At 38.0% G+C, this 17,058-nt stretch overlaps 1 protein-coding gene across 3 annotated transcripts in view; it reads left to right on the plus strand.

The window, feature by feature from the left end:
* The first annotated feature begins 8,701 nt into the window (after nucleotides 1-8,701).
* ncam2 (neural cell adhesion molecule 2) overlaps nucleotides 8,702-17,058 on the plus strand; it is a 267,126-nt gene continuing 258,769 nt past the window's right edge. For 2 of the 3 annotated variants that reach the window (XM_065251960.2, XM_065251961.2), the window contains exon 1: nucleotides 8,704-9,000. In XM_065251960.2, coding sequence (XP_065108032.1) covers nucleotides 8,949-9,000 — 52 coding nt within the window. In that variant the 5' untranslated portion in view covers nucleotides 8,704-8,948. Of the gene's footprint in view, nucleotides 9,001-17,058 lie in introns of all 3 variants that reach the window. The other variant, XM_065251962.2, reaches the window with a different exon arrangement.

Raw genomic sequence — 17,058 nt, forward strand, 5'->3', positions numbered from 1 at the left:
GTGTGTATTTAAATAATTCAGGCTAATATTAAACTTGTATCTTGTGCATACAGTACTACAAAGCAGCAAAACATCTTTAATAAAAAAAAGTTTCTGGTTGCTACATTTTAAACGTTTAAACGTGACAAGCATTTTATCTAATCCACTTTATCTGCGATAAAGAAAGCAATCATAGCGCAAACCTACAGTAACTAAGTTACAGCAAGCAGCCCAACTGAAAAATCCAGCTAAGACCAGCATAAGCTGGTAAATTGGTTTTAGCTGGCCTCCCAACTTGGTTTTAGCTCTTATTGCTGGTGTAGCATGCTGGTCTGTGTTTTGGTCACTTTTTAAGCTGGTCTAGCTGTGTTTTAACCATTTAAAAAGCTGGTCTTGCTGGAAGACCAGCTGACCCACCAGCTTGACTTGACTTGACTGCTTCCTTACTATTACTCCCCCATTTTAAAGAGCAAATCTTGCTAATCGGTCTACGCAGGACCACGCAAGCTCAAACAAATCTTATAAGTTAAATCACTATTAAAGGTGCTCTAAGCGAATTCACGCATTTAGACCATAAAAATTTTTTGTGATATACAGCAAACATCTCCTTACTATCTGCTTGCTGCCTGACCGCTGATCAAACTGTAAAAAAACGCGATCTCTGTAGACAGCCTAGGCTCCACAAACTGCAATAAAAACAAAGTGGTCAAACCTACCACGAGAAACGATAACAAAGTGCTCCAGCCAATAAACGACAAGAAGGATTTGGGGTGGGGGTTGGGCGCGTTCATGAAAGCACGGAAGGGGGAGTTAGCTACGTTCCGTTTGTTTGAAAACAGTTCAAACATCAACAAAAAGTAACTTCACACAAATTCCCTTAGAGCACCTTTAAGTTACACCAATTCAACTTATGTTTAGCTTTTAGTACAAAAGTATATATTTAGTTATTTAGGAAGTATTAATTAGTTAATACAGAATCATCATTTGCATTAAGTCCCAACAGTGTACTAATGTATTACATACACAAAACCAGGGGCGATATCATGCTGTAATTAACAGCAGAAAAACGGAAATTACCATATATGGATTGCAGCAGGTTTCAAAACATGAAGCATACAGTACTCAAAAAGAGCCATTAATGTTTATCAAGCTGTATCAAGTATTTTATAAGATTATATCCATTTAAAGAAACTCTGGCACACAGCCTTGTTGCATGTTTTATAATGCTTTAAAAAAATGTATTTCTACCTCATGGGCGTCCAAAACATTTACAGAAGTAGATGCCATTTTCTTGTACTCTTGTGCCTTTTCATTAAACAATTGCTTTTATAGCCTAAAAGCTTTGTTTACCTTGTTGTGAAGCAGGCGAAAGTAGTAAAAGCACGAATTGAGTTAAAATTATATGGACTCTAAATAAGCCAAGTGGAATGGATTTGAGAAAGTAGCAGCGTGGAAGTCAAGGCTGTAGCTAAAATGCGGAGTTTAATTTATTAGGGCATTCCTCTAGTGGAATGAATTTGACTGATGGCGCTCTGACAAGTGAACAGACATATCCACTAAGTTAGTGGGTCCATTATCATTGGTCTGTAAAGGGGGTGAGTCTCAACGCTCATGTTCTGCCTGCTTTACGAGTATAGGTGTTTTTAGGTGAGAATAAATTATCTAGTGCAGATGTTTATTAATTATTCAACAGTATGTATAAAACATAACTATGTTATTATAAATGTTAATAACTTCAATACAAAAGTATATGTAAACTTGAATACAACATGCTCATCATTATGGTGTATATACATACATACATACATACATACCAGTGGAGAGGCTACATAAGGGACAGGGTGGCACTGGCCCACTCTGTAAGAAGAGACACAAAATAAAAGCAGAAGAAATCACGCATAAATCATAATAATCTCTTTAATAATAATCGCTCAAACATGCATCATTCAGAAATAAATAATTATAGAAAGTTTATCATTTGCCTTACAAATGATAAAACATTCAAGCCATTTTAAACTTTTTGAGTGCAAGATGTTAATGTGAGTTGTTTTCTGTGCGCAAAGACGCACACACACTCATACGCACACGCACGGAGACGCGCATTTCAAAAAGCATGCAAACACAGAATCTCTGTGCTTGGCAGGACATAGTACATTCCAAATTATCTCAAAAACCACAGTCTTGGCAAGCATTATCTTGAAAACAGTCAGTTATGTGTTAAAGTGAACTTAAACAGTACATGAATCTGTACTTATCCGGTCTTAAAGTGGCAGTATGTACACTCAAGCTTATGCAGTCTGCTTATGTCTGTGTCATTATGTTAATCGAACAACAGAAGACAAAGGAAAATCACTTCTGTAGCTTTAAAAGATTCATTATATTTAATTTATAGATAGATGAAAACAGTGTTATTATTCATTTGATAATATTTATTTTCCACAATACTGTAATACTTTATGTGTATCGTTTGGCAAACGTGAGCGTCTCTTTTATCATAAACCCCTTTGTAGCGTCTGCAGCAGGCACGTATTTTGACACATGATGCACATAGGTTCACATGACACGCTGAACACATATTTTGAGATGACGACCCACACACAAGACGGGCTAAATACATGTTGTAATGAGCTTTGCATCATGCGCCCTTAAAAAAGAAGTCAACGGCCGCCATTATTTCCATATATCATTGTATCAGAAATTGATGAGGAGTCAGATGATGGAAGATATCTATGATGAAAGATTTAATGTAATTACGTTTACAATAAAAATGTTTATTAATCAATATAAAGTACTTTGTCTTGATTCGCTATGAGATACATGTAGCCTACTATGAGATGCTAAACTCTAAGATCACCTGCAAAGATCAATCCAAATAAATGTATTGGTATATTAGGGATGTTAATTATTTAAAATTGATATTGTAAACTAAACTTAGGTGAGAAAATGATTGTGCTACAGAGATGGACCGGTCTCTACGAGCTTGTATTCCGGCTGCGGATACTCCCAAGTGTCCTATGAGGGAAGAAGTGGTGAGTGACAGGAATGTTAAGAGATTGCAGAAACATTTAATAGAAAATGTAAAGAAATATGACTGAAAATCTACCTTATGCTGAAGTGGTTCAATTTCTGAAAGAGTGTGATAATTAAAAGCCATCTCTGAAAGAAAATGTCATCATAATTGGTGTGTTACACTGCCAACATCTTTTTATTTGCCCTTCATAGTTAATTATGTCTAATTATATGTGGTAAAATTTAACTTTCAAATTATACTTTTAAGCCTGAAACGTCGTCTCTCCACAGAATAAAACATCAAAAGTGTCGGAAAGAATCCTTGAAAGGATTATATGCGTTGAAAATGGTTTCCTATTTGAGTGTGGTGCAATCAACACATTTATGGATGTGCATATGACAGCGACCAATTTGTGCATAATGGTTACCATCTATGTGATGCTGAAGATCAACTCATAAGTAGCCATCCTAAAGTTCGACTTGACAGAAAGGTCACAATCAATTGACATATTTAGCTACTGTAAATGTTCACTCTCCATGATAAAACCTAAACTCGCTCAAAATTGTTTGGAAGCATGTCATTCAGTAATAAAGTGTCTTACTTCTGACAAGCCGTCCGCTCATTGCCATGATCACCCATATATTCCTCCTTTTCACCCTTCTGGCCTATCCCCAGCAGCTCTGTCACAAATGTTGCATCCACGTTTCGGCTAACACATTCTGGGATCAATGGATAGACAGTGAATGAGGCTGTAAGATGAAGCTTTGGGCTGCAGATGCTCAGTGCTGGCTTGCTAATGGCTTATTGATGAATGTGTCTCCTTTTCAGTCTCAGCTCTCTGGCTGTGTGTCTGAGCTGCGGCCGTTAGGACGCGAGGCCGCAGACGTCTGACGTGCCGAGAATGAGCTCGGCGTCTGACTGAAGCAATGTGGTGTGAAATTATGCCACACGCATTAAGAGCACGCAAATCCTGCTGAAGTCATGAAGTATTCAGACTCGTCAAGGACCATGTACCATATTAGTGGACAGAAATATCATTAAAGGATATTGTTATCACTTTGAAATAGGCAAACAGATGTAGTGCAATGTTGCTAGTGGCCCTTAAACTTCACAAAGTCACACTTAAAAATATACAAATGTCATTGCATTGGATAATAAAATGTACAAATACATGACATTTTTAGGGAATGATGCAAATTCAGTTATATGAGAAACTATACCCATGTATGTGGATGTGATGCTTTTGTTGCATTTGTAATGTTTTATTATTATGCATTTAATATAGTCTATATTGCTTAATTCACTAGTTCAAAACTTGTTTTGCAACTTGGCACAGAAACAAAAATGCTTATAAAGTAGTACATAAGAGTACATAAAGGCCCAAACATTACAGTACTGTATATATTAAAATGGCCGTAAGGTAAAACAATTTGGTAAATGTTTAAAGGGCACCTACTTCATTGGTAAAAAAAGCAAAGTTATTTTATGTATTTGGTATAATACAATGTGTTCACGTGGTTTATGGTTAAAAAAACACATTATGTAGCTCCTGATATTCCTGTCTTCCTGAAATGCACTGACTTTGTACAAATCTCATCTATCTTAGAAGCGCTGTGTCCCTGATTGGCCAGCTACCTGTACGTTGTGATTGGCCTGAATACCTCTGACGTCAGCAGGAAATGTAACGCTCCTTACCATGTTTGAAAGATTCGCTCACAATGCAATGCTAACAGGATTTAACTTACAGGCTGTGAGTCCGAAGCGGGATGAATTATGATAATGTCGGTCTTGTCCACGTCAACAGGCCCAGGAAGTAAACTGTTGCCTACATTCCATGTGTTTGTTGTAGTTCAAGAAAAGAGATTTACGTCGGTGACGATAACCTTTCATCATCGTTTACTTTGGGGTATGTACATTTTGCATATTGTTAACATATACTAATACAAACCTACACACCAAGGGAAATGTAAAATCGTGAATCGGAAGATAGGCGCTCTTTAACAGGATCCTAATCAGTTAAAAGGGATTGACAATTTATCTTTATCTGTTCTCTTGTCTTATCCCATTAAAAATCTTAAAACATTATTCATTTTTTGCTATTTGTATATGGTTGGTTGAATTATATTTGTGCATTATTTTTCCCTGATCCTATTAGAATGAACATCTGATGCACAAACTCAGAAAAAAATGTTTAAAAAATTGTCCCTAGTTGTCACTGGGGTGGTACCCTTTCAAAAAGTACACCATTGCACCTTAAAGTACATTGGTACCAAAGAGTGCATATAAGTACCTTAAAGCAACACTATGTAGTTTCCATGTAAAAATGACTTACAGCTCCCCCATGTGGTTGAAAAGCGCAACAGTGCCTGGTATCAGACACTCTCTTCTGCAGGCAGGGGGAGGGGTGTGGCTGTGTGCTCTACCCTCCACCGCCACTTTCAGAGTGTGCTTGTAGCAGCTAGGAGGCTGCTCAGGTTGCAGCAACAGTACAATTTGTCCAGTTAAAAGTTGTTCTATCACTGAAATAATTTTAGAGACATTATTTAAAGGTGAAAAACTACATAGTGTTGCTTTAAATGTACTGTACATATTGGTGCTAAATGTATCTGTACCTGTACCTTAGGGCCTTTAAGGTACCGCCCCAGTGACAGCTTGGGACCATTTAAAAAAAAAATTATTTGACAGTGTATTGCGTCATGACCCACAAGTTTAAATTTATTCTTGATAAGAAATAAATTACATTTTATATCAGCAACATTCTTGAAATGTCAGTCTAACTTTCATTCTCTTGCCCTGTTCATACTTGATCAAAAGTTGGACAGAATTACTGGGTAATCTTTTAGGGAATATTATCTCAAATCAGTGGTGCTGAATTTGTTCCACCTCTGATTTTTGGTTCAATATATAATAATAAGGATTTAAAACTTTTCGTGCTCCGGGCACACAGGTAGAGAAGTTCTGAACTAAACTGTACAACCTTAATCATCAGCCTCTCATTCACTTGCTCTCTGTGTCTACGAGTCATTAATATCATATCAACTTTGTCTTTGTGTCTCAGCGACATATTTAAAGCCTTTTTATGTGACTTGTATGCAGAGCATTTGACTGTGACAAAATATTCATTTCACTTATAATCATTAATGATGTTATCTAGAGAGTTACAAAGTGTTTTGTCTGTCAGGAGCAGAGGAGCTTGAAATTGAGAGGCTTCCCTGTTTATCAATCTTTTCTAAGCATAATAACCTTATTGAGAAAACAATTGTTAAATGTACTACGCCCTAATCTGCAGTTGGCCCTGTCCTTTTCAATTAGAGTATAAAAGTCATTATGAAAGAGTTTTGTAAAATGTTAAATAAAAATTAATAGTGTCTGCTGTCGTTTGCATATTGTCATTAGGGAGATATTAGCATTAATGTGAATTTGACAGATCAAATGCATGTGTCCGAAGCGAAGCGAATCACCTCGTAGTAAAGTCAGGAATAAAAAAACATAATATATCTTTACTGTCTGGGGTTGGTAAATTCCAAAATAGTTGCCACTTGCTTCTTGAAATACGTGTTTTATATGTTGCTTTTATAGGCTCCATATAGATCAGAAATTTTTATGAAAGTCAAAAAGAGATTTGTTTGAGATGCATTAAACTTGTATTGGCTCCTGAAAAGGCTGTGGGTATTCAGCTGACTGTATTTGGACGCTTGCAGCCTTGAGGACATTTCAAACGTTATTACTGAATCAAAGCTGAGAACAGTCTTATCAGTTCTGACTCAGCTGCTAAACTTGCATCATGGGAACACTGACAATAAGGCTTTGATATCAAGCTGTTGTTTGGATTCATCATATTTTTTATTCTGGATGGTGTAAAAATTGTTTTTGCTAATGCACCGAACCTTATTGTAAAGTGTAAACTGAAAAATTACAAGAATAATTGTGTATTTGCATAGTGGAAATTGCCATCATTCCAGCCTTTAAAATCGGTATGCAGTGTAAGGCAAAAAAATCATTATGTACCTCACCTATTTGTTACATCGGAGGCTACACTAAAAAATTGTGTATTTGCATAGTGAAAAAAAAAATGCTTTCGTTCCAGCCTTTAAAATCTGTATTGCAGTGCGCTATAAAAGCAAAAATCATTCTTATGTACTTCATTTGTTACATCTGGGAGCTTGGGTAAAATCTTAACAATTTTGTATGTCTATACTTAATGTATAGTACATTATTCTGAGGATGATCTTAAAAATCAATTTTCATTCACTTGTAGAAATTGGTATTTGACAGAATTTACACCTTTATATTGGTGCCGTTCTCTGCATATTTGTATGAAGTGGCCCATTGCCATCTGTTTTCCCCAATGCTCCGCTCTTCCCATGTTCAGTGCACATCTCCTTAGGTAAATAAACAACAGTAAGCTCCTGGTAAACAGAACCATAGCCATGCTTTACCTCAACACACACTGAGCCTCTGTTCCAGAATCTTATTCTCTGCAGGGACCATGCAATGTCAAGAAGAATTGTTTTAATTAAAGAAAGTATTCTCAAGTCTTAAATGATATTTTTGCTCATAATTTTCAAGTTTATGAGCTTAATCTAATTGGTTATGACTGATTGTAAGGCACAAATGCAATTGCAAATGAGATTTAAGAACCTGAGCTATGAAATATAGTTTCGTTCAGGGCGTTCAGTCTTGGGAGTCGCTCAAACAATATGACAAAATGTATATTTTGGGGTTAATTTTATACTTTAATGTAGTGGCCTGATGGCATTTTAGCCTCTTTAGTGAATTCAGTATCATATTCTGACTCATACAGATTTATGACCAGTCAAGCTTGTCCAGAGGGACCGCTACAGAAGTGCTTATAGTCACTCAAAGTTCTACCAATTTCTTATAAAAGAAGAATTGTGTCTTTGTCCAGACAAAAAGTGGACTTGAAGGGAACAGGTTTATGAATGTGAGTTAAAGTAATGGATCAACTGGATGGAGGTCTTCTGGGGGTTTTAAGTTACCTTACATTCCTGTGTAGTATTGGACCCTCTGCTACAATGAATTAAAGATAAACAACCCAAACGCCATGGGAAATTGTTCAATGGGCAAAACTCTCTAAGAGGGAAAAGTAATACGTTTTACTAATCACCCTATGGTCCTGCAAATACTTATACACCACATGCATTATAGAAATAATTTTCAAAGTTACTGTTGTTATATATATGCATTTATGACACGTTTACTATGATATTTCTTAGCAACCAATCATAGAGAGAGATATGATTGGTCGACAAAAATTTTATTTCATAAACAACAAAAATTCCTGTGATTTGTTTTACTCTGAAATGATGCAGTAAAATGTTTCACTTTTGCATTTTTCTGATTTTAATTTTATTTTATCAGATTATAAGCATAACAATTAATTGAAAAATTTAATAAATTGCACTCTTCCCTTTCACAAAATGCAATTTGGCATTGACTCCACAAGTGTGTGTCAAACCTGATGATTCCTGTTGGCTCAGTATGATATGGGGAGCATCTTGTGAGCCTCGACCTAAAATCTTTTTCATTTTCTGTCAACTTTTCTTTATTCAAATTTTTTCCAAAGCATTAAATCATGTGTTCATTTTCAAATTTAACATTTTTGTAACCCCATCTATTTGGTACTTCTCAAAATCAATACCAATGACTGAACTGATGAAGGGTATTGGTTTTTACCTGCCAGGCTTCACTGCTGCTGGTAGGTTGCTCAGGTTGGACGCATTTGAAAGAGTGCTGCATTGAAGCAGCTGCTTACCGTTCCTCAACACATTCCGGTTGTGGCAGACAGTGAGCGCGTAACCAGTGAACGAGCGTGTGCGCGCCCAGCGACTGACAAGCACGGAGTCATAGAACCGGGAACGAGTGCCGCTTGTCTCCTAACCAACGTCCGTTCAACTCACTTCGTGCACCGGCTGCTGTCCAGCAGGACCTGCTGAAAATGATTCGGACCTTCGTCTGTTTCCTCGGATTGCTCGTCGGTGGCAGTCAAGGTATGCACGAACGATTGTGAACATGAAAATGAGAAGTGTGAGAAAAAATACTTGGATGGCGATGAAGGGGTCTATCTGAATGAGGGGGACGTAGGAGTGGGGGATTTGTTGTGTGGTGCTTTGCAGTTCGGGCACGTATCTTTGAAGAAAACATTTCTTTTGATAGATTAAGCTTTGATTTTATTTGGAGTGCAAAGCATCTCTATTTGCACTTGTTATCATAGACTTAATAGGGGCTTGAGAATCGGCAGCGAAGTCTTGCATGCGTTTCTAGAGGTGTACTGGATGAGATCTACCTTTTATTAGATGCAGCCTAGATATGGATTGCATTGAGTCACCGACAAGAAGTAACTTTTTGCAGCTGGAGTGTATGTTTAAATGGCAGTCTCTGTAATGCAGTTTACTTGTTTGACATAAAATGTGTGGAAAGATTTGATGGACAAATGCATGGAATTTGTGTTTTATTTGACTTACATTTAATTGATTGGAAAAATCCCATGATTGTCTGATTGTATTTGAAATAAGTAATTTCAAAGGGGAAATGACATTTGCTTGATAAATATGGCAGGATAACAACGATAAATGTCAAGTTTACTGCGTAAATTAGCAACAGCCCACCAGCAGGAGATAAACAAACACACGTCAGCCCACATGAAAAACACTGTAGTATACTTTAGTATTTACTATAGTAAACTGCAATACATTGCTGTAGTATGCTCTGGTATATTGCAGATTTCCTAACTATAGTGAATTGATTTAATAGTAACAATAATAATAATAATATTAAAAAAGTAAAAAATCATTATAGTATTTATTTTACTACAGTTTACTACTATAAATATTAAAGTACACTACAGTATTTTTCATGTGGAAATGAAGGCATGTATCGGAAAGCAGATCCACTGACTCACTTGAACTTGATCATCAGCTGCTGAAGTTGACTGGGCGGTGTGCGTCTGCGCACGCAGAGCTCGTGCTTCCCACTCGACGGCAGGTGGGGGTAGAGCGCTGCGTATTCACCCATTTACAAGGCGCGACCACCAAGGATAAGGAGTGTCCATATATTTTTTAAAAGAGCAACTGAGTAAGTTTACTGATCAATTATTTATTTCAAAGAGCTTTTACGGATCTGAGTTGCTCTTAAACGAGACGTGGTGATGCTCTTTGTTTACATTGTAGATCTGTTGAGTCAATGAGTGGTTGATAGCTCAATTGATATAACAATGTATTTTCACATAGCCCTTAACATGACAGGACAACTGCACACCACAAAAATATGCCACCATTTTATATGTATTTATACATATGCTTGGTTGGTACTCGTGATTGGGTATGACAAACTGTCATTCGATTTAAGTTATCTAACCAATGCTGTAGGTTCTCTCAACCCACGTGACTCAGATCAAGGTGTGACAAATGAAACAAACTTATTTGTTGTACAGTCTAAAATGCTGGATTGTTAACCAATGGGTGGGTCAAATCCCATCAGTTGGGTTAACCTACAACCTGGCATTTTTAGACTGTAAGTTAAAAGTTGAATTACAATGTAAACTTTTATGCAAAGAGACTGAAATAGGCTGTATGTATACGTATACGTATATAGGCTTATGGAAGAATGGAACTAACCGTAAATATAGATTATCCATGTCAGAAATGCCCCCAGTGTTGCTTACATTGTTTGTAGGATAGCCAATAGTAATATGATTCTAGAGGAACACATTATTGGCTATGTTGACTGTGGTATTGCAGCAGAAATTATGGTCACATTGTGATTGTAAATGTGGTTGTACGCTCTTAAAAACAAGGGTTTCTACAAAGGTCTTTGTCAAAGCCCCAGTAATATCAAAATGTAAGTTTCTTAGCTTTTAGTACAATGTGTTAGCCCTGATGATAATGCTACAAAATTTGCATTTAGAAGATGTAAGCATTAAAAAACATTTCATTCACCAATACGGACAAACATTTTTTTATGACATCATACTGCATTTTAGCTTTTTTTAAAGGATTCCAGGTGGTGAGGTAAACTTAGTGCTGGGCGATAATTCGATAACAATAAATTTCGCTATATAATTTTTTCAGACAGAACGATAATGACGCTTCGATGTTTGCGTAATGCTGCGCAGACTGCACTTCCAGATGTCGCACGCAGTCTTGGTTTACAAGTGTCACTAACTCAGTTAGACTTAGTAGCTGGGTTTCCATCAAAATGTGAATCTTAAAAAAAAAAAAAGCGCAACTATTCTAATCTGTATAGTACCTCAATTGATCACTTTTCCCATGATAATTATTGATATCGACTGATTCAGAAAAAATTGTGATGTTTTTTTTTTTTTTTTTTGCCATATGGCCCAGCCCTAGCTTAACTAAATGCTATTTTAGGAGAAAGACCACAGCATGCTTAAGGTGCCGCTCACTTGTTGTGCCTTAACGTACGGAAAATGCTAGACGCGTAGTAGGGCTGCACAATGTGAGGAAAAGTTGCGATGTGCGGTGACATTGTTTAATATATTAAAATATTTTATATTTTTTTCATGTTTTAGGGGCCATTCACATGTCGCGCCTAAAACGCGTAGAAAACGCTACTAGACACATAGGTTATTGTCACATGACCTGTAGTTGCACTTATGTCATTCTCTGAAAAGTTAAAATGTTTTTGAACAGCCAGGAAAAAACGAGTGCGTGCCATCGCACCGCGTGCGAGTTGTGACTGCGGCGCTTCCAGAGTGCACATACTGTGCGCCTACATTTGAAATAATGAACATTTTCCTCACTCTTCTCTCCTTCCTCCACCATCATTTTTGCTAACAGGCACAGTGTCGCAACTGACACCTCACAAATCAATCTGAGCGTAGCTGACTTGGGGGTTCCCGTGATTGGCCTAATAGCATGAACGCGCAAACGTGATAGGTGAAACGTTATTACATGCGCTAACCGTTTTCTCTTCATTCATCGCGTCAAGGCTGTCTGTTGCGATGTGTTCATCACGTGACTTCATATCGCGATGACGATGAAAATTTGATGTATCATTCACCCCTAACGCGTAAGTTCTTGTCACATGACCTGCAGTGCGCTTGTGGCATTCTGAAAAGTTGAGATGTTTTTAATTTGATGTGGTGCATACACGTCTGGAAAAAACGAGCGTGGCGCGCACACCACGTCGCTTCCATTATGAGCGTGCATGCCGCACACCTGCATTTGAAATAACGAACTTGAGCAGGCAAAAGACGCGGTATGAGAACGCCTTAAAATGTTAAACCTTAGTTTTGGGATTGCATCACTCCTCAGCACCTTTAATGTTACTTCATTAAGAATCTGTACGTCAACGGCATTTATTACTAGTCAAGTTGGAATACAAGCAGTCATATTATGATGTCAGCCTGGGGCCTGGTATAACCACATCCAGCTTCGCTAATTGATGCTTCTCTTGTTTCTATGAAGTGTCTATGACTGACAGCTGCAGTGAACCGTGGCTTGTTCATCAGTTCATCATCACTAAAATCCCATGATGATATACGCTTGTTAGAGTGATGCTTGATAGCGTGACGGCAGTTAAGCTGTAATTTACGTTAGCGTTCTCTCAGGAATTTTATCACTGTGCTATGGATCCACCTGCTGCTTGGATGACTTGGATAAGGAAGTGAGCTCTGGTAGTCTCAGAAAGGTTTAGATCCCTGTTTGACTTACGTTTTTATGATACAGGATTGTTGGATTGTCTTCAGAGAGGGAGAGCAATTTGCTGTGCCGATATCCATTAGCACTCCAGCTCTTGGCGCTCTGTTCTTTGTTATTGTAGGTTGGCTCATAGCAGTGTTTGTGTGTGAGTCTGCTTTAACTGAGGATCCTGGTGATAAATCGTGTGCAGTGCTGGTCTCGGTGGACATGGTCCTTTGAGGTGTTAAGTACTGTAATGATGGGATTTCTCCAAATCTCCCAATGAATGCTAACAGTGAAGCATTAATAGATTTATGGCCTGGAATTGTGTGCTGTGTGTGGAGTGCTTGATACGGAAAGCCGTATTATGCTCTCTGAGGATGTGTCTGTGGGATGTGGTGGTTCATGAGTTGAAAAAAAGCATGTGTGTGCATGTGTGTGTAAAGAAAAGATAATAGAAAGAAGCTCTCAAATGACTTAACCGTACTGCACTGTGCCACATTAGAGATGTTAACAAGTGATGTTACAATTTCTCACTTAAATGTCCCAGTGTTCATTGCGGGTTTTAACAGTGTCAAGGTTGTCATCTAGTTTATGTGCTTCATGCTTTGAGTTTATTTGGTGTGCTAATTATTTTCAAAGCTAAATAATGTATTTTCATTAGTAATATGTGTTGCTAAGGACTTGATTTCTACAACTTTAAAGGTGACTCACAATATAACGATTTTCCTCCCTCAGATTTTCAAATAGTTGTATCTCAGGCAAATATTGTCATTTCCTAACAAACCATACATCAGTGGACATCATGAATGATGCATCAGTCTGAATTTATAATGCATAAATTCCATTAAAAAAATTAGCCTTACGACTGGTTTTGTGATCCAGGTTCACATATAGTTAAAATGCACTGAAACATTGAGTATATTATTACACCCAGGGGACCAAGACAGCCTCGTGGCATTTTGTAACTTTTGGTGTGTTCAAGTCATCTCGGATATATCGGATTTATGAGATGAGCACGCATGAACACTACCACAAAATCGTAAATACCACTGGGAAACTCGAGTTTGGGGCATGTCGGAACTAGGGCTGTCACTTTTGAGAAAAATCAAATTCGAACGGATTTCGAATATCATGCAATGTATCCGAATATATTCGAATATCTAGCACCCCCCCCCCCCCCCCGTGCGCATAAAAAAACCCACCGTAATGGAGATTCAATCACAAAATTATTAACAGTGACAGTCATAAACAGGGTTGTCTGGATTACTTTTTTACTTAATGTTTGAAACCGCAGGTTATCAACTTATGAATAACAAACTTATATATATAGAAAAAACGATTCAGAACAGTTACAAACAATAACGTGACAACTTAAATAGCAGCAGGAGTATAGGCAGACCCAAACGGAATTCGCGCCCGCAAATTTCGGCAGAAAACTCCGCGGAATTCTGTGGATTTAATGCCCGTCATTGACAAGCACACATGTCCCGCGCTTGAGCGTGTTTGTGAGAAATAATCTCATTGACAACAAGCACACATGCAGCCTATAACCCGCACGTTTGTGAGCCGTCATTGACAAGTGCATTATCTCTGCCCGTGCTGTTTGCTTGACCGTTTTTAATGATAGAGAGCACAAACCCTTTGAAACTTGAGATGAAATTAAACTTACCGCTGAGTTAAGCAGATCTCACTTGACTCTGTCATCTATGTGACGCGCGACAGTCAACACATCATCATTTCAAATCCGTTTACAAGACGAATGCTGTTGTTGTTTAATATAAAGTTTACATTGCATTGTAAAAATGATGAAATTATCTTCATACATGCTATATCACAATGCGAACGTATTATAAGTTTTTTATTCTGCTATAATATTTAACACTATAAACAATATGTAATTTTATATACAAACTATAATTCTATCTTGACATGCACATGAGGTTCATTTTGGTCCCATTTGATTCCCTCTCGTGCGCACAGTTGCTGTTGTCGGTCTCACTCTCAGCCTCCTTCCTATTACGAGGTGTTACTGAAAAAATGCGCCACACATGGCATTTTAAAAACCGGATGGTTTATTTATAGTTCGAATACGGATATTTCACGTCATGTTCGAATGAATATTCGAATATCGAATAAAAAGTGACAGCCCTAGTCGGAACCTATTCTTTAGTTTTTTGTATGTAAATGGTAAACGGACTGCATTTATATCGCTTTCCTAGACCCATGGCCATCCAAAGCGCTTTACAAGTTGCCTCACATTCACCCATTCACTCATTCATTCATACATTGATGGTGGTGCCAGCCATGCAAGGCACTAGAGCTGGGCAAAAAATCGCCTGCAATTCTCATGCGTGTCTCATCAGTAAAGCCGGTTCGGTGATTAGTAGTAAATTGCCATCACCTGCTTTCAGATGGAGCGGCATTTACTACACAGAGACATATTTCACCAAGAAGCTAGGCAAAATCGCGTTCATAATCGAAGACGATCTTCCACGATTATGAACGCGATTTTGCCTACCTTTCGGTGAAATACGGCTCTGTGTAGTAAATGCCGCTCCATCTGAAAGCAGCTAATAACTGTTTACTACTAATCACGAAACCGGCTTTACTGATGAGACACGCATGAGAATCGGAGAATCGCAGACGTTTTTTCGCCAGCTCTACAAGGTGCCATCCAGCTCGTCGGGAGCAGCTGGGGTTAGGTGTCTTGCTCAATGACAACTCGACACTTGGTCAGGTGGAGCCGGGGATTGAACTACCAACCTTCCAGTTTGTAGACTGTATTTTCGTGTAATTTAAAGTGCACCTGTTTTATTGCTAAAAACAAAGTTATTTTGTGTATTTGGTATAATACAATGTGTTTGTGTTTTCCACCTACTGTAAATTTGTGTAGCTCCAGATTTCACTCTATTCCTAAAACGCACAGATTTTGTACAAAACTCATCAATTTGAAAAGCTCTGTGTCCCTGATTGGCCAGCTAATCTGTACGTTGTGATTGGCCTGAATACCTCTGACGTCAGCCGGATATGTGACGCTCCTTACCATTTTTGAAAGATTAGGTCACAATGCAATGCTAACAGTAGTTACCTTACAGGCTGTGAGTCCGAAGCGGGAAGAATTATAATAATGTCGGTCTTGTCTACATCACCAATCCCAAGAAGTAAACTGTTGCAGTACCTACAATCCTTGTGTTTGTGGTAGTCCAAGAAACGAGATTTACGTTGGAGACGATAATCCGCGCCCATTGTTTACTAGGGGGTGTTATCCTGGTATAAATTTTATTTTTGCATATCGTTAACATGTACTAGTACACACTTACACACCAAAGGAAATGTAAAATCGTGAATCGGACCATAGGTGCCCTTTAAGGAAATTCACCCCCATCTTTCACTGACGAAAGTGACTTGAACCCACCTGACGTCGTAAAGACAACTTACCAGCTAATAAATAGGACTTGAACCAACAATTTTACAAGCTTCTTATGAATTTGTGCTTTCCCATGGTCATTTTTATTCATGTTTCAGTACAATTTGCTTTTGCCCCAGTGACATTGGGTTTAGGGGCGGGGCTTTATTGTTGGTTTTTATTAATTGTTAAATCCTAAAGGCCGGGGAATGGGTATGGGAGAAAGCTAAGTCGTCTTTGAATCTCTCTTGATACTCTTGCACTATCAATAGAATGGCTGTCTGAGGGTCTTAAGAAACGCCTGCTGTTAATTCCACTTAGAGAATTCTCTTTCCATTGACTCTCAAAGGCAATTACAAGGATCTATGGTTTCGTATATCACCAGCTCTGGGCAAACGTGTAAAATTCCAGTATTACTCTCAGGCCTCCTGTGGCTCCAGGGATGAGATATCGAAAATACTGCCATTTCTCTTTACATTTTTCCAGCCATGCTGTCTGTGATTTTACACTGCGTAATAGAACTTGGTTTGTGCTATAAAAAGGCTAAAACATTAAGCTGTTCTTATGAGAAAACGCTGGTGTGTGACTCCTCTCAGTGCAGAAATTGATCGTATTATGCGATTAATTGAGTGAATAGAGTGCCACACAAGCTCGTATGGAAATGGAATTGCCCCCCGTGGGAGTTCTATATGAAAATCAATTTAAAAAGTATTAAGAGTCAGCATGCTGTCCCTTAGAATATAGTGCAATTGCACTGTTAGTGAAATTATGCCTGTTTTAATGGGTGTTCTCTTTTGATTGTTCCGTATACCCACCGGTACTCCACCCCATAATTCTGTCATCTTAAAAAACTTTGTTTACACTACATGTCTGACCTCTGCTAAACCTTTGGACATTTTTCATATAGTCAAGCTCAGTAGTTTCAGAAGTTTGTAAAATGATTCCAGTATTCACTTAAAGATTACAGCCGTATTGATCTGCTAGGCCATGATTGTGTG

The sequence above is a fragment of the Paramisgurnus dabryanus genome, chromosome 15, assembly GCF_030506205.2.
Source record: "Paramisgurnus dabryanus chromosome 15, PD_genome_1.1, whole genome shotgun sequence".
NCBI classification, from domain to species: domain Eukaryota; kingdom Metazoa; phylum Chordata; class Actinopteri; order Cypriniformes; family Cobitidae; genus Paramisgurnus; species Paramisgurnus dabryanus.